At 51.7% G+C, this 16,513-nt stretch overlaps 1 protein-coding gene across 1 annotated transcript in view; it reads left to right on the top strand.

Moving 5' to 3' along the window:
- Window positions 1–16,513, top strand: part of ADCY5 (adenylate cyclase 5) — a 154,892-nt gene that overhangs the window by 129,645 nt on the left and 8,734 nt on the right. Inside the window, exons 13-17 of the mRNA XM_060010774.2 lie at window positions 5,638–5,754; window positions 6,191–6,355; window positions 9,103–9,278; window positions 11,375–11,404; window positions 12,429–12,561. Coding sequence (XP_059866757.1) covers window positions 5,638–5,754; window positions 6,191–6,355; window positions 9,103–9,278; window positions 11,375–11,404; window positions 12,429–12,561 — 621 coding nt within the window. The remainder of the gene's footprint in view (window positions 1–5,637; window positions 5,755–6,190; window positions 6,356–9,102; window positions 9,279–11,374; window positions 11,405–12,428; window positions 12,562–16,513) is intronic.

Raw genomic sequence — 16,513 nt, 5'->3', positions numbered from 1 at the left:
CTCAGTCATGGTTTATTAATTGTGTTGCCATTCCCATTTTTCAAGTTGAATTGATTTGAATTAATCATATTGGGGTTGGAACTTTTTCTTTCAATTGATTCTTTTTCTGAGCTCTGATGGTGAACAGGCACTGAGCAATTGGTTTGCACAGACACAATCATCCTCCCAGAAAAATACTCTCCAGGATCTGTATGCAGCTGTAGAGCAGCCCTGCGAGGAGATTCTACTCCAGGTGAAGAATTTTATTGTCCACACCGGGATTGGTAAAGGTGGGATTTGGGGTCAACATACAGGTGAACTTTTTGTTACAGGAGATGAGATACTCTATAAACCAGTGCCAGGGCAGGATGTCAAATCTTCTGGAGACTTCAAAAAGGCAGCAATTCCTGGGTTCCTGCTGAGACTTTAAGTCAAGAGCCGGTCTTTTGAAAGGGTGACAAGGGAAAATGGCTTGTAAAAAGGCAATGCATTGAGGTAATCACTCATTAGATGTTAGAGCTGTAGCAGCTGTCCCCAACCTTTTTGGCACCAGGGACTGGTTTCGTGGAAGACAATTTTTCCACGGGCGGGATGGGGGTGGGAGGGGCTGGCTCAAGCGGTAATGCGAGCGATGGGGAGCCGCAGATGAAGCTTCACTCGCTGGCCTGCCGCTCACCTCCTGCTGTGCGGCCCGGTTCCTAACAGGCCGGGGGTTGGGGACCCCTGAGCTATAGTATTCCAGGTTGGATTTTGTTTTAAAAGCCTGCAGTTCTTCTCTGGGTGGCCCCTGTGGGACTCCTGGTCCCAGGTTCACCAGGAAGCCTGTGTGCATATACTGTTCCCCAACCACCTTCTATAAAGGCTTTACCATCTTCTAATAAGTTTTGTCTAAATCAAGTCATTACACTGGCGTTGAGAGAAGCCGTTCAATTGATGGATAGGGTGATCAGGACTGAAATGGTTTAAGCAACACGGGGGATGGGGGGATGAAATGGCAAAATTTTAAGCAGGCAAAGATTAGAAGCCATCTGTCATACCATTTCAGAGTAAGATCCTCATGCTAGTGCCAAAACACTTTCTACAGCTGTGAAACCAAAAATTCCTTTACTGAGAAACAAGGACTTTTGTTCTTATCGGCAACATAGCTCTTTAAAATGCAAATATTAAGTAAATTTTCTATCGAATTTAACAGCTTTCAAAGCACTTTCAAATGCATCATTTCATAACCACCCTGGAAAATCTACCACCCTGGAAGGTAGATATTCCCTGTTTACCAATAAGGAAACTCAGAGCCCTTGATGACTTCCCCAGGATCACACAGTAAGAAGCTGAGCAGGATTTTTTTTAATAAGTGCTTTATTGAGATATAATTCACATACCATAAAATTCACCTTTATAAAGGTTATAAAATTATAATTCAGTAGTTTTTACTATATTCATAAAGTTCTGCAACTATCACCACTAATTCCAGAACATTGTCATCATCCCCAGAAGAAGCCCCGTACCTTTCAGCAGTCACTCCTCATTCCCTGGTCCCTGTTCCCACAGCTCCTAGCAACCTCATATCTACTTCCTGTTTCTGTGAATGTGCCTGTTCTGGACATTTTGTATAAATGGAATCATACACTATGTGGCCTTTTGAGATTGGCTTCTTTCACTTAGCATATTTCAAGGTTCATTCATGATGTACTGTCTGACAGCGCTTTATTCCTTTTTATGGCCAAGTAATGTTCCATCGTGTAGATATACCACATTTTGTTTATTCCTTCATCAGTTGATGGATATTTGGGTAGTTTCCACTTTCAGGCTGTTGTTAATAATGCTGCTATGAACATTTGTATACAAGGTTTTGTATGGACTTATGTTTTCAGTTCTCTTGGGTATGTACCTAAGAGTATAATTGTTGGGTCATATTTTGAGGAACTGAAAAGCTGTTTTTCAAAGCAGCTGCACTATTTTACGTTCCCACCAGCAGTGTACAAGGGTTCCAATTTCTCTACATCCTCACTAGCACCTGTTATTATCTGACTTTTTGATTATAGCCATCCTGGTGGATGCGAAGTGGTTGCTTTTGTTTTTGGTTTGCATTTCCCTGATGACTATTGATGTCAAATATCTTTTCATGTGCTTGTTGTCCATTTGTGTAGATTCTCTGGAGAAATGTCTATTCATAGTATTTGTGGGCTTTTTTTGTTTTGTTTTTGGCCACACCTCGTGGCTTGTGTGATCCCAGTTCCCTGACCAGGCCATGGCAGTGAAAGCCTGGAATCCTAACCACTAGGCCACCAGGAAACTCCCTGTTTGTCCATTTTTTAATTGGGTTATTTGTCTTTTCTTGTTGAGTTGTAAGAGTTCTGTGTATATTCTGGTTATAAGACCCTTATTAGATAATATGGTTTACAACAATTTTCTCCCATTCTGTGGGTTGTCTTTTCATTTTCCTTTTCCTAATCACTTTTAATTTATGGTAAAATATACATAATATAAATTTTTTATTTTTAAGTTTACAGTAGAGTGGCATTAAGTACATTCATGTTGTCGTGCAACCATCACCACTATCCATCTCCAGGACTTTTTTATCTTTCCAAACTGAAACTTTATACTCATTAAACAATAACTTCCCATTCTGCCCTCTTCCCTGGCAACCACCATTCTGCTTTCTGTCTCTATGAATTTGACTGCTCTGGGTACCTCAAAAAAGTGGAATCATATAGTATTTGTCCTTTTGTGACTTGCTTCTTTCATAGTGTCTTCGAGGTGCCGTCCATGCTGTAGTGTGTTTCAGAATTTCATTCCTTTTCAAGGCTGGGTAATATTCCATTGTGTATGTATACCACATATGTTTACCCACTCATCCATAGCTGGACACTAGAGTTGCTTTAACCTTTTGGCTATTGAAAATAATGCTGCTATAAACATGAGTGTGCCAATATCTGTATAAGCCCCTGCTTTCTATTCTTCTGGGTCTATACTCAGAAATGGAATTGCTGGATCATATGATAATTCTGTGTTTAATTTTTTAAGGAATCGTCATACTGTTTTCTACAGCAACTATATCATTTTACATAACTACCAGCGACAAACAAAGGTCCCAATTTCTCCACATCCTCACCAACACCTTTTTTACTTTCTTGATGGTGTTATTTGAAGGAAAAATTTTCAATTTTTTTTTTTTTTTTTTTGGCTGTGTTGGGTCTTCGTTTCTGTGCGAGGGCTTTCTCTAGTTGTGGCGAGCGGGGGCCACTCTTCATCGCGGTGCACGGACCTCTCACTATCGCGGCCTCTCTTGTTGCGGAGCACAGGCTCCAGACGCGCAGGCTCAGTAGTTGTGGCTCACGGGCCTAGTTGCTCCGCGGCACGTGGGATCTTCCCAGACCGGGGCTCGAACCCGTGTCCCCTGCATTGGCAGGCAGATTCTCAACCACTGCGCCACCAGGGAAGCCCAAATTTTCAAAATTTTGATGAAGTCCAACTTATCTGTTTTTTCCTTTTTGCTTGTGCTTTTGGTGTCATATCTAAGAAACCATTGCCTAATCCAGTCACAGAGATTTACTTATGTATTTTCTTTTAAGACTTTTATAGTTTTAGCTCCTACATTTAGGTTTCTGATCCATTTCAAGTTAATTTTTGTATGTGGTGTGAGGTAAGCTCCAAATTCATTCTTTTGCATGTGGAGATACAGTTGTCTTAGCGCCATTTGTTGAAAAGACTATTCTTTCCCCATTCAGTTTTCTTGGCTACCTTGTCAAAATCAATCAATCGTAAAGGTAAGGGTTTATTTCTGGACTCTCACTCTATTCCATTGATCTCTATGTGTAGTAAAGCAATATTTTAATCCAAGCTTATGTTCTCCAAATCACACATGTCTTTTCTTCTGCCATGTTAGAGGGTTCAGTCAGAGTGCCTCCTTTATTACCCCAGAAGGAAGTGTTTTTTCAGAAGAATGCCACAGACTTGATGATCCATGAACACATCTGAGAGGCACCCCTGCTGGGGACATGGAGGTCCAAGGTCTTCACCACTCAGCCTAGAGCCTGAATGGCTTGCAGGCCTCTGCCACTGCTGCATTCCTTCTCTGTGGTCCCTTCTTTCCCTCTGCTGAATAGGAAGTGGCCTTGTTGGAAGGGTGGAGGAGGATTTGGGGTGGAAAGATATACTGCTTCCCTACATGCACGCCCAGCCCAAAGCCCAAGACTGAGGGGGTAAGCAGGGCACTTTCTTGGTGTCAAGAAGTATGAAGGGTCTGAGATTTGGTTTTACCCTAATGACAAGCTAATAAATTAGCTTGTTGCTCTTTCATAGATACTGGCAGACGTCACGAGACCCCTGGGTCAGAGACAAGAGACTTTATTCCTCACAGCATAGCAAGCAGCACAAGCATCAGCATATTTGTGTTGGTTTCCCAAAGGCCCATGAGGGCAACCTGATGGGCCCATGTAGATGCCCTGCATGTAGTGAGTTTGGGTCACAGCTGAGGAACGCTGGACCAAGGGCCCGGCACTTAATGGCCTTAAACATTGTAGCACACTAGCCAGTCCTCTCCGCACTGGGAACGAGCAGTCACACCGTGGTCCCAGTGTGTCCCCTTGCCTACGTAGCTGTCTGTGTGACCAGCTACAGAAACGCTCTGTATCAGAGGGTGGATAAACCTTGCAGTCTGGCGCTCTCAGCCAGAATGCGCAGGTGTGCTCAGGGGTCACACAGGCAAAGCCACGCCTAGAACCCGGGCCTCCAGGCTCTGGTGAGTGCTTTTTCCACCACCTTCGTCCGCCCTTAGGGGTTTCCAAAGGACGCATGGCATGCTTGCAGATCAGCCTTACCAGGAGGCATTAAGGTAGGTAGGATGGGGGAAGCACGAATCCACTACTTCACTTTTCTGGGGTCTGTCAACTTCTTTTGTAGTCTAGGTTGCTTGGGAGATGAAGGGCACATGGGGGCCAAGGCCAAGTATATCAGATTTGGTAGACCCAATCATTTAATTACCAAAACCGCAGTGGGTCTTGAGTGGACATACAGTTTGTCTATCTGAAGGAAATACAGGGAGGATTAGGTGAGGGAAATGGCATATCCATGGGCATCCTGCTGAAGAAAAGCTCACTTAATTCACACGACTGGGGCCCCGCTGTCCGCTTACACGCTGCTCTGCCCCCTTCTCACGTGCCCATCCCTTTCCTCCTGACCCCAGGTTCTCTCCAAGCCCTCAGACCCACAGCTCCCTACTTCTTCCCTGAAGCCTTCTGACCCTCCCTGGAAACGTTCTGGGCACCTCAATGTCTCCTTCACTCCCACCTCCTGCCCCTCCCTGATTGTAACTCCAAGCGGCCCAGCATTCACACAGCGGGTACATGTGCTTTTTTCTCTGCTTCCCCATTGGGGTGAAGGTAGCATCTTTCCTTTCATCCTACCTCTCTTACCTGTGAGCTCCCCAGGTGGACCCCCTTCTGGCCAGCTGCAGAATCTGTGCTGTGGTTGGCCTGGAAGCGGGGGTGCAATGGTGCGAGGCTGGAGGCTCGCCCACAGGGAGGGGGTCAGGAAAGCCCCTGTGGTTCTGTTGGCGAGAGACAAAGGTGGGGAGGGCGTCCACCGAGCTCCTCTGTGGCGGTGTGCGGAGTCCACTGAATTCTGTTCCACGTCTGTCCTCCCTCTACCCCGCGACAGCTCTTCCCGGCCCCGCTGCAGAGGCTCTCCAGGAAGATCGTGCGGTCTAAGATGAACAGCACCCTGGTGGGCGTGTTCACCATCACCCTGGTGTTCCTGTCGGCTTTTGTCAACGTGGTGGGTGGCTCCACCTCCCCAGCACTTCCTCAGCCCATTGGGTGAAACCCAGTGGAGCCCTGTACCTCACAAGCATGGGCCGGGAGGAGACTTTCCCCCAGGCCCTGGCGTTCTCCCCCCTGGAGGTTCTTATTTGGGTCTCACCTTGGGTCTGGGATCAGATTTAGCTCCTAAAGCCTCTTACACAGCCTTATGTCCTCACTCTCGAGGCTGGAGGAGCCAGAGACTCAGGGAAGTATGCCCCAAGGGAGGTTTACAAGCCCTGCCCCGGGTAGCTGGGCAAATCCTGCCCGTTCCTCGGCCTCTTCCAGGCTCCTCACCTGTCGCGGCCAGTGTCAGGCTGCACCTGAGGCGAGGCGGGATGGGCACCTGCTGCCTGTGGAGATGAGCTACCCTGGCCTGGTCCCCACAGGCTGACCCTCTCCTCCCCCACCAGTTCACGTGCAACTCCAAGGACCTGATTGGCTGCCTGGCGGACGAACACAACATCAGTGCCAGCCAGGTCAGCGCGTGCCACGTGGTGGAGTCAGCCGGCAACTACAGCCTGGGTGATGAGCGGGGCTTCTGCGGCAGCCCCTGGCCCAACTGCAACTTCCCCGAGGTACTGGGCAGGGAGGGACTGGACACGGATGGGGACCTGCCACCCCAGCCCTCTCTACCCTTGGCTACTCTGATGGACAGTCAGGGGCCCTCTGCCATTACAGAGACCTCCTTACCCCTCAGTCTCTCTCACTCTTTGTGCCAGACACCAGTGAACAAGGCCGACCTCCTCAGTATAGCAATAACGACAATAATAGCATAGCTATTGTTTATATGGTATTTACCATGTGCCAGACACTGTGCTAAGGGCTTCACATTTACTCATTTAATCCTCACAGCAACCCTATGACAAAGATACTATTTTATACAGATGACATTGAGGCACAGAGAGGTTAAGTAACTTGCCTAAGGTCACACAGCTAGTAAGTGGCAGAGCCAGAGCTCCCACCCAGGTCACCTAGCTTCAGAATTCTTGCTCTTAACCTGAAGGCAGAGCTGTTTTTCAGCCTCAGCAGCATTCCTGATATGGCCTCAGGAGGACCTGTCTGACCCCTCTGCCGTGGGTCAGAGCAGAGCGGAGCAAAGGGAACCCAATCCCAAACCAGTACTACCACCAAGTTCACGCATTCAAAGTATAATTCAGTAGCTTTTAGTATATTCACAAACTTGTGCAGCCATCATCATAATCTAATCTTAGAACATTTTTGTCACCCCAGAAAGAAATCACGTACCTACAGGCTATTGGGTTTGAAAAATGGCGAGAACCTTTCGAGAGCAGCGTGCATTAAGCGCCCACGGTATGCGAGGTGCTTCGTTCACCCTGCCGTGCTTCCTCAGGGAGCCGTTTTGCAGCGAGCAGCAGGGCCAGGCTTCCAGCCCAGGGTATTTGCTCCAAGCTTTGGGTGATTCCCACAACCCGGCTCCCTGACGGGGCTCACGTGAAACCTGTAAGATGGTGGCAGCTTTTGCCCTTTTCTGGGGAGAAAGTCCGTGCTTTCATCCAATTCCCAAAGGGCCCATGACTCATAACAAGGGTTCAGAACCGCAGTGAGGGCCCCGTGGGCTGTCACAGTGCTGGCCTCCCTCCCCCGCCCCAGGGAATGGACCCGATCCTACTCCCCTGTACACATGGGCAAGGAAACTCAGTGAGGGGTAGGGCTCACCCTCACCGGTGCTCACCTAGACCAGTTGTCCCTGGGCCCCCGCCAAGCCCTCCCTCTGCCCAGGCAGCCATGCTCCAGCACCCGCCCTCTGCTCCCCACCTCTCTCCCTCTCACATCTGGCCCACAGCCCACAGGAGCTGCTGCCTGAGGGCTGTTTGCTGAGAAGCAGAGGCTGGTTTTGGTCTTAGCACATGCGCCTTGGTGGTTGCTCCGTGGGAGAATGGGGGAACAAAGCAGTGGTGTCAGGGCCTGTTCTGGTTCCTCGTTTGTGGCAGATGGTTGGCTGGTCACCGACTTCAGCTCTCACCAGCCCGATCAATTTCAGGCCCTCAGATCCCAGGCCCTACCAGCTACAGACCCCTCGGGCTGACCCCATCCCACAAGTGTTGTTCTTTTTCAGCAGCTCCTCACAGACCCTGAGGTGGACCTCAGTATTATGCCTTGGCCTCCTGGATGTCTGGGCCCAGGGTCTGAATAGGAATCCAGGCTGGCGCTTGGGTTCCCCTCCCCATCCCGCAAGGACAGGACTATTATCCTTAGGGCTGATGTATCGGGTTGTGCCTTCCCTACTCCTTCCTCTGCCCCTTTCCTGCTGGTGACTTGAGGCTGGTCCCTCCCCCTCCCAACCACCAGGGGCCTCTGCAGTCCCTCTCTGGGTTCCTGAAGGCCTAGGCAGAAGGGACTGCCCCACTGCCAGCCACCAAATTTGGCCCCCAGCCCAAGGCGGAGGCAGCGAACAGTGAGTCGCTCTGCCTGATGCAGAAATAACAATGCTAAAGCTAAAAGAGAAAAATAATAGTTGCTGACCTGACTAGGACTAGTGTCAGGGGACGACAGAGCAGAAGTCGACCTCTGAGATCACCCGGTTTGGCCCCTTGGTTGTCTGAGAAAGAAACTGAGGTTCAGAGACCAGGATTTCCCCAAAGTACGGGGAAGAGCACAGTCCCTCATCTGAAGCCTTTTGGGTCAGATATGTCTTGGACTTGGGAATTTTTCAGGTTTTAAAAGGTTACCTCACACCCCAGTGCAGTATGGGCAGCACCTGATAATGAAACACAGAAATATTTCTGCAGCAAAATGTATGAATAGTCACAGGAAGCAGGACAAAGGTGATAATTTGCATCGCATCAGTAGGTCAGTTTGGCCACCGAATAAGGTCAGTTCAGATGTTGCCACCACATGTTATGTTGCAGATCAGGGGCTGAGGCCTGCGGTCGCACAGTAATGGAGGGCACCATGCACTGTGCCAGGGGCTTCCTATTGTGTAATCATCACTGTAAGCCCATGAGATAGAAGGTTTTGCATATGGGGAAATGAGGCTTAGGTTGAATAAATGGCTTAAGTCACACAAACAGTCCATAATGAATCAGGGCTGAAACTCAAGTCTGCCTGAGCCTGGAGCCCTGCTCTAACCATTGGGCAACACTGCTGGTAGTGGTCCTCCTCAGCCTGGAGCCCCACCTCCTGGTTCCTACCCAGGGCCACTCACACCACAGTACAAGTTTGCATCAGCAGAAGCATCCCCAGATCCTCGGTTTCACCTGAGGACAGCCCAAGACTGGAGGGATGCTGGGGGGCGGGGCCGGGGGCGGGGCCGGGGGAGGGCGGGGCCCGGGGCGCTGAAGCCGCTGCCCTCTCTCCACAGTACTTCACCTACAGCGTGCTGCTCAGCCTGCTGGCCTGCTCCGTGTTCCTGCAGATCAGCTGCATCGGGAAGCTGGTGCTCATGCTGGCCATCGAGCTCATCTACGTGCTTGTCGTTGAGGTGCCCGGTGTCACGCTCTTTGACAATGCCGACCTACTGGTCACAGCCAACGCCATGTAGGTGGCACCCGCCTCGCGCTCTGCACGGGGTCTGGGGCATTGCAGAGAGGCAGGAAGAGCGGGAGGCTGGGTTCCTGGGCTGCAGGGGGCTTGCCAGGGGAGTGTTCTGTTGCTCCCAGCTCTGACCACCGGGGCAAAGCAACACAGTGTCTTGTTTCTTTCCCTCCATCCCTCCCCCAGTGGTGAGGGTGGCCTCAGAGCTACTAGGTCCCCTGTCCCTCTGCCTCCAGCCTCCTACTCTGTCCTGACCTCAGGCTTCAGTGAATTGTTCCTCTGTCCAGGGCAGCCTTTGATGACCTATTTCCACCTAACTGCCCTTGCGCCTCAGGCCCAGAGGGGTCAAGGTCCAACAGAGCTGGAAAGCAAGGTGTGTGCAAGCAAAAGAACAACCTTTGCTGTTCGTAGGCACTTGTCCTGCCTCGAACCAGACAGTTGGACATACATTATCCCTTTCATCCTCATAGCAACTCAGCAAAGTAGGCAGGGCCACCCTGGACGGTTGGGTAGTTTGTGCACTGCTCAAAGGCTCCTGGCTGTGATGGTGAGCAGTTAAATCCTACAGCCCAGAGGTGGCATGTATGGGGGTTGTGCCCCAGGCTATCTAGCTGGCAGTCAGCCTGGTCATATAGTGACAGATGTCAGATTTCCAGGGGAGGTAGCTCCGTGAGGGGAAAGAGCTCTGATCTTGGGTCAAATTGAGTTTGAATCTCAGCCTCAGACACACATTTGGCTATTTTTCCTGAACCTCATTATTTTTTCCCAGTAAACTGGGAATAGTAATACCTACAGTAGTAAGATGTATGTAAAGTGCCTGATATGTAGTACCTTTCTCTTCCCATTACCATCCCCCCCACACACACATACATCAGGAAGAGCAAAACACGTGAGTGACAGGTCTGTGTCCCCTGAGAAAATGCAGTGAACTGTACTTTCTCTGAGTTAGAGGAAGGAATCCATTCATCCATCTATCCATTCACTGAAAAATATTTATTGAGGGCCCACCCTGTTCCAGGCACTGAGCTTGGCAGTGAAGGTACAGTCATGGATAAAATAGGCAATAACTCCAGGGTCAGAAATGTTACCTTCTTGTGCAGAGTATCGCCTGAGAAAAGGAAGATGTTGTGAAGGATCTAAGTCAGATGCAAGGAAGAACTTCTCCACAGCTGTGCAGGGCTGTGGGCAGATGACAGGGAGACGCTGTAGCATCATGAGCGGTGCAGGCTGCAGTCCCTTGGGGACAGGAGAGGGAGGAGGTCGACCCTTCTCCTTGTGGATCAGGGCGGGAGCTGGGAACTTTGCCTCCTCTTTCTCTCCTGCCCCACCCCTCCCCAGAGCCCCTCCACTCTTCCTGCTGAAGCAGTCACAGAGAATGGAGGTCCTTTCTGGGTTGGGCGACCCTGGTGTGGCTCTAGGGCAGCACTGTCCACTAGATAAATCATGCAAGCCACAGATGTAATTTAAAATTTTCTAGTAGCTATATTAAAAAGGCAAAACAAGCAATTTTAATAATGTATTTATTTAACCAATATATTCAGAGTATTATTTTCATATATAGTCAGTTTAAAATGATTAATGGAATATTTGACATTTTTCCACACTAATTCTTTAAAACCTGGTATCTATTTTACACTTACAGGACATTTTAACCTGTACTAGCCACATTTTAAGCTCAGTAGCCACATGTAGCTAGTGGCTACCATACTGGACAGTGCAGGTGTAGTGTTTCTCCTCCTCCGGGTGGCAGCGACTGGCTGGGGTGGGAGAGGGGACAGGCTTCAGCCCAGGTGGATGTGCTGGGGGGGCCCCAGGCTCCCAGGTAAGGGCTGGGTGATTTGTGGTCATGGTGACCAGATGCTAATCGGGGCTGGCCTTTCTGCAAGCCTCCCATCCTGAAAGTGACCTTGGATTGGGAAGAGGGGTGCTGTGGGGGGGGGTGGCAAAGGAGCAGCAGTGGTGGGGGCAGAAGTAGGAGGCGTGGGGAAGCAGAGCTGGGTGTAGAGGGGCACAGCAGGGCTGGGGGGCAGCAGAGCAGGCATGGAGGCTGCTGATGCAGGGAGCAGCCCTGAACAGCCCTCCCCAACTCCTGTTCACAGAGACTTCAACAACAACGGGACCTCCCAGTGGTGAGTTGAAGCTGTTTCTCCGAGTTCCCTGATACAACCCCTGCCTGCCCTTGGCACCGAGCAGCCAGAGGCCACCAGCGGTACCCAGGTGGGAGGGGGCCTTGGTGGCAAGGTGGGTGATGAAGGAGGAGGCCCTCCCCTCCCTTGGTACCAAGGGGGCCTCACTGGGTAGGTGCCCTTCTTTTATGATCTCTCTACCACCCCAAGATGATTTATAGACTCAGTGACCAAGGTCATCAGGATCCACAGGTCATTCCACAGGCCTCAAGCTCTCCCCAGGGGCATGCACGAGATCCTGGGTGCAGGAGAACAGGTGCCCCTTCTGCCACCAGAGGAGAGGAGCAGAGGAGAGGCCTGCAGGGTGTGTAGGTTAGGCCCTGCCTCGGGGCTGCTCCTGGGCAGGGAGTCTACACAGCCTTCAAGGTTTGGGCTCTCTGCTGGGACAGGAGCAGGGTCAGGGACAGCTGTTTTTATTGGGAGGATTAATAATGTTAACAGAAATATAGTCAGACAATAATAGCTACCAGTTTTGGATTTTCTACTGCTTGTCAGACACTGTACAAGGAGTTTGCATACAGTGTCTGTAATTCTTGCCACAATCTTGAAATATGGGTGTTATCCCATTTTACAGATTAGGAAACTAAGGTTCAGAGAAGTTAAGAGGACTTGCCCAAGGTTGCCCAAAGATGGTCAGTATGGCCTGCCTGGCTCCCCTGTTACAACCCCTGTCTTGTCAACTGAGAAAGACCTGAGATGTACATGCTGCCTTTTACAAGGGCCTCGTTCATCCCCTGATGTCACCAGAGGGAAGCGCCCCAGTGATGGGGGAGAGGGAGCCATCAGGAGAAGAGTGCTGGCTGCTGAGCCGGGGCTGAGCCGGGGCTGCCCACTGAGAAGGCTTCCTGGAGGAGGCACGCCTCAGGCAGTTAGAGAAGGAGGGTGAGGATAGGGGGGCTGAGTGGGAGGTAGAAACAAAGGCCTGAGCCCGGCCTGAAGTGCCAGGACATCTCCCTCCCGCCTGCAGCCCTGAGCACGCGACCAAGGTGGCGCTGAAGGTGGTGACGCCCATCATCATCTCCGTCTTTGTGCTGGCCCTGTACTTGCACGCCCAGCAGGTGGAGTCCACCGCCCGCCTCGACTTCCTCTGGAAACTGCAGGTGGGTGGTCCCGGGCTTGGGGGTCGGGGGTGGGGTTGGGTGGGGCGGGACCCCCAGGCCTCATGGCACTTTGTGAGTGAGCAGTTCATCCGCTGGGCTGGGCTGGGCCTGGGTTCTGCACTGACAAGGCGTCCTGCTCACCAGCTGACCGGTGCCCCGCGTCCCAGCGAGTCTGCTCCCTGCTCTCTGGGGCCAAGAGGCGAAACCCTGGAGCTCCAGACAAACCCACCCTTGACAGTACCTGGTACCGGGACTCTGATGGGCCTGGGAGAGAGGCTCTTCAGCCACAAAGACAGTGGGCATCCAGATGCCGGGACAGAGGGGAGGCATGGATAGGCCCAGTTTGTGGCAGAGGCAGCAAGGAGTCAGGAGGGCAGGGGGAAAACAGTGGCAGGAGGAGAGGAGAGAAGTAGCGGGAGTGCAGTCCTGGGGCCGCGGAGGCGTTAGTGCAGGAGTTGGTGCCAGAGGCTTCTGAGCAGGGCTCGATGTGACCTAAACTGGGCTTGAAGACCCCTCCAGGGGAAGATGGCTGGAAGGGGCATCAAAGATCGTCGACAGGAAGTCCAGCCAGGTGGCTGTGCCCTGGCCTTGATGAGAGGTGGCTCAGGCAGGGGCAGAGGTGCTGGGTGCTGGGTGCCCCGGTGGGGCTGGAACCCAGCCAGCACTCTGCCCTCCAGGCTCTGTGCCCTGCGCCGTGATTGTGTCCACCTGCGGGAGGGGTGCTGCTGGGCCGTGCACAGGATACTCCAGGTGCTACAGCAGCAGCCCCTATGGCCCCTTCCGACCTGCTGGACCACCTCAAAAGATGCAAGAGAGGGCACCCAAGGGCCCATGAGAAAGCCTGGTCTTGCCTTTTATATATATATATGTTTAGTTTATTTTATTTATTTTTGGCTGTGTTGGGTCTCCGTTGCTGTGCACGGGCTTTCTCTATTTGCGGCGAGCGCGGGCCACTCTTCGTTACGGTGTGCGGGCTTCTCATTGTGGTGGCTTCTCTTGTTGCGGAGCACGGGCTCTGGGTATGTGGGCTTCAGTAGTTGCGGCACATGGGCTCAGTAGTTGTGGCTCGCGGGCTCTAGAGCGCAGGCTCAGTAGTTGTGGCGCACGGGCTTAGTTGCTCCGCGGCATGTGGGATCTTGCCAGACCAGGGCTCGAACCCATGTACCCTGCATTGGCAGGTGGATTCTTAACCACTGCGCCACCAGGGAAGCCCCAAGAGAAAGCCTGGTCTTAGATGGGAGTGAAGGTGGGGTTCAGACCTGTTATTCTAGCCCAGCCGCCTGCAAGGCCTAGCTTAGCCCGGCTTTTTTTGCCTCCCCTGGCCTGGCCCCTGTGTGCAGACCACTTCTTCAGCGCATCCTGCAACTCGCTTAGGCCTCCTCCATCCTCTGCTTCCTAGTAATGTTGAGATTAAAGTCTTCGGGCCGGGGCAGGGGGCCCTGGATTTTCACTGGATGCTGAGTGAAGACGGGGGCATCTGGCTGCCCCTGCTATTGGGTGTCTCTGGTGGGGATGCCCTGAGGCTGGGGGAGCATGTTTTCCATGCAGAATGCCCTGGGTTGGGAGGGGCCTCGGGGTTACCCAGTGTGAGGCTGTACCTTCTCTTCTCAGAGAGCAGCCTCCCAGCCTCCTCCCGACTTGCTCACGCCTCTCTTCTTGGGGAAGCTCCCAGGAGGTCCTCAGGTCTCTCCTGGGGGCTGACCAGGCTTTGTGGGGTCCAGGGCCAATGCCCCTCCACTCCTCTGCTCACACCCCCGCCTCCCCCAGGAGCCCCCAGGGAGCCCCTCCCAAGGTGATTGCTGTTGGGTGACCCTGTTTTGTTACAAAGGCCCTGAGAAAGGGGCGGAGGCCAGGGAGGGTGAGCCTGCCACTCCGCATCTTTGTGACCAGCATCTCGGGGCCTTGTCCAGCTCCTGAGGGCACAGGGTCAAACCGAGGCCGCCTGCCTGCTGAGCAGAGTAGCCTGGAGCTTCCCCGGAGCCCCTACCTCTGGCTCCCCGGTGCCCAGGCAATAGCAGCTTTCTTGTAGCCCCGGAAGACCTGGAGGAGCCATGAGGCGGGGTGCCTGTCTCTCCCAGAGAGCTGAAGCCTTCCAGCTTTCAGCCAGGGTGAACCTCCCTGAACCAAAACAGCCAGGGAAAAAAGTGTGTGTTGTGGACAAGACTTCCTCCAGTCCCCTTGGTCTGAGGCCCCAACATCTGCCCAAAGCACTCCCGTTGCCTCCTGCGTCCCCGGCTGCAGCCTGCCCCCATCCATCCCCCCACCGACCCCAGCTGTGCTGAGAGTTTGGGGAGGTTTGGAGACCTAGTCGATGTCAGGCACTTGTATTGTTAGTGTTTCTCTCCACATGTGGCTGCAGAAACAGGTCATTTCCACTCTTTATCTTTCCTCCCTGACTTCCTACCCCACACCCATGCACCCCCCCATTTTTATCTTCTTTTATGGAAGTTTTAAAAAATAACTTTAAACTTACAGAATAGTTAAAAGAACAGTATAAAGAACGCCACCAGTCCCTTCATCAGATTCCCCAGCCATTTGTCTACATTTGCTCCGTCACCCCCTCTCTCTCTTTTCTGAAACGATGCCCCATCAACCCCCTGAATTCTCCAGTGTCTACCTCCCAAAAGCAGGGACACTCTCTGCATTATCCCTGTGCGAACTCCCAGTCAGGAAATCAACAGCGTCCACCCACAATGCCATCCCACCCACAGAGCTGTTCACGTGTGTCAACTGTCCCAGTTCTGGCCCTGGATCCCATCTGGTGTACCCTATGCATTTAGTTGTCATGTCTCCTGTCTTTCTTCTCCTCTCATGTTTGCCAGTCTTAAAGAGGTCCTTATTCTGTGACTCTCAGTCTAGAGCCCTTGATGTTTCCCATGTCCAGACTCAGGCCATGCCTTCTTGGAGGAAAACCGTGGAGATGACACTGTGCACTTCTCAGAGCATCACCCTGGGGACTCCTCTATGTTGGTCTGTCCCACCCCTGGTGACATTTACCTTGATCACCCACTCAAGTGGGCGTCTGCCAGATTTCTCCACTGTCAGGTCCCCATCTTCCCCTTTGTACTCAATTAGCATTTTGTGGAAAGATACTCTGGTATTACGCCAATATTCTGATCTCCAGCAAACCTCACCCACCAGCCTCTGCATCCATTGCTGACTCCTGCCTGCCAGTGATGACCTATGTCTGTCATTCCTTCTGCATTTGTTAATCGGCATTCTCCTGTAAGGCAGAGTTCTCCTCCTCCCCCTCGCATTTACTTGGTCATTCATTTATCTACATCAGCACAGACTCCCAGATTCCTATCGGATTCAGTGGGGTTTACTCTGCTCCTCTCATTATTTATTTCAATGCTTTAATTGTCCTGGCTTTGGTTGGTGTGTCTTTAGTTGGCTCCATCATTCTCTGAGCATCTTCTTACTTTCTGGCACAAGAAGATGTCTGGGGCTCATCACGTACTTTCCCCTCAAAGTGCCCCAATTCTTTTTAGTGGAGAATGGTATTTAGAAACCCAGATCAGGGTACTCAGTGTGCTCACTGTTCTAGGTCCTCTCTGTGGACAAAGCCAGGAAATGTATGTAGGTATAGAGGAACATAGAAACAAACACACATACACACATACATATAGATGGATACTACTCCAATATCTGTCTGTTGATATTTAAAACCGTGAGTTTACAGCAGCACCCCCATTGCCAATGCAACACCTCAGGCTTCTTTCTAGGCTTCTCCCTTCCACGCATGCAAATATCATCTCCGGCAGTGAGAACCTCCCCTTCCATTCCTTTCATCTATTTACTCATTTGCTCGACGGAACCGACCTCCCACCCACCCCAGCCCCCTTCTCTGCCCTACCATGCCGTCTCCCCCTCACGGCCCTGCTTCCTTGCACACTGGACATACCACACGTGGCACCCCTTCCTCTGATGACTTCCTTCTTCAGGCACCGAG

This window comes from Delphinus delphis, chromosome 4 (genome assembly GCF_949987515.2).
Source record: "Delphinus delphis chromosome 4, mDelDel1.2, whole genome shotgun sequence".
In the NCBI taxonomy this organism is placed as follows: Eukaryota; Metazoa; Chordata; class Mammalia; order Artiodactyla; family Delphinidae; genus Delphinus; species Delphinus delphis.
This window is presented reverse-complemented; position numbering and strand designations above follow the sequence as displayed.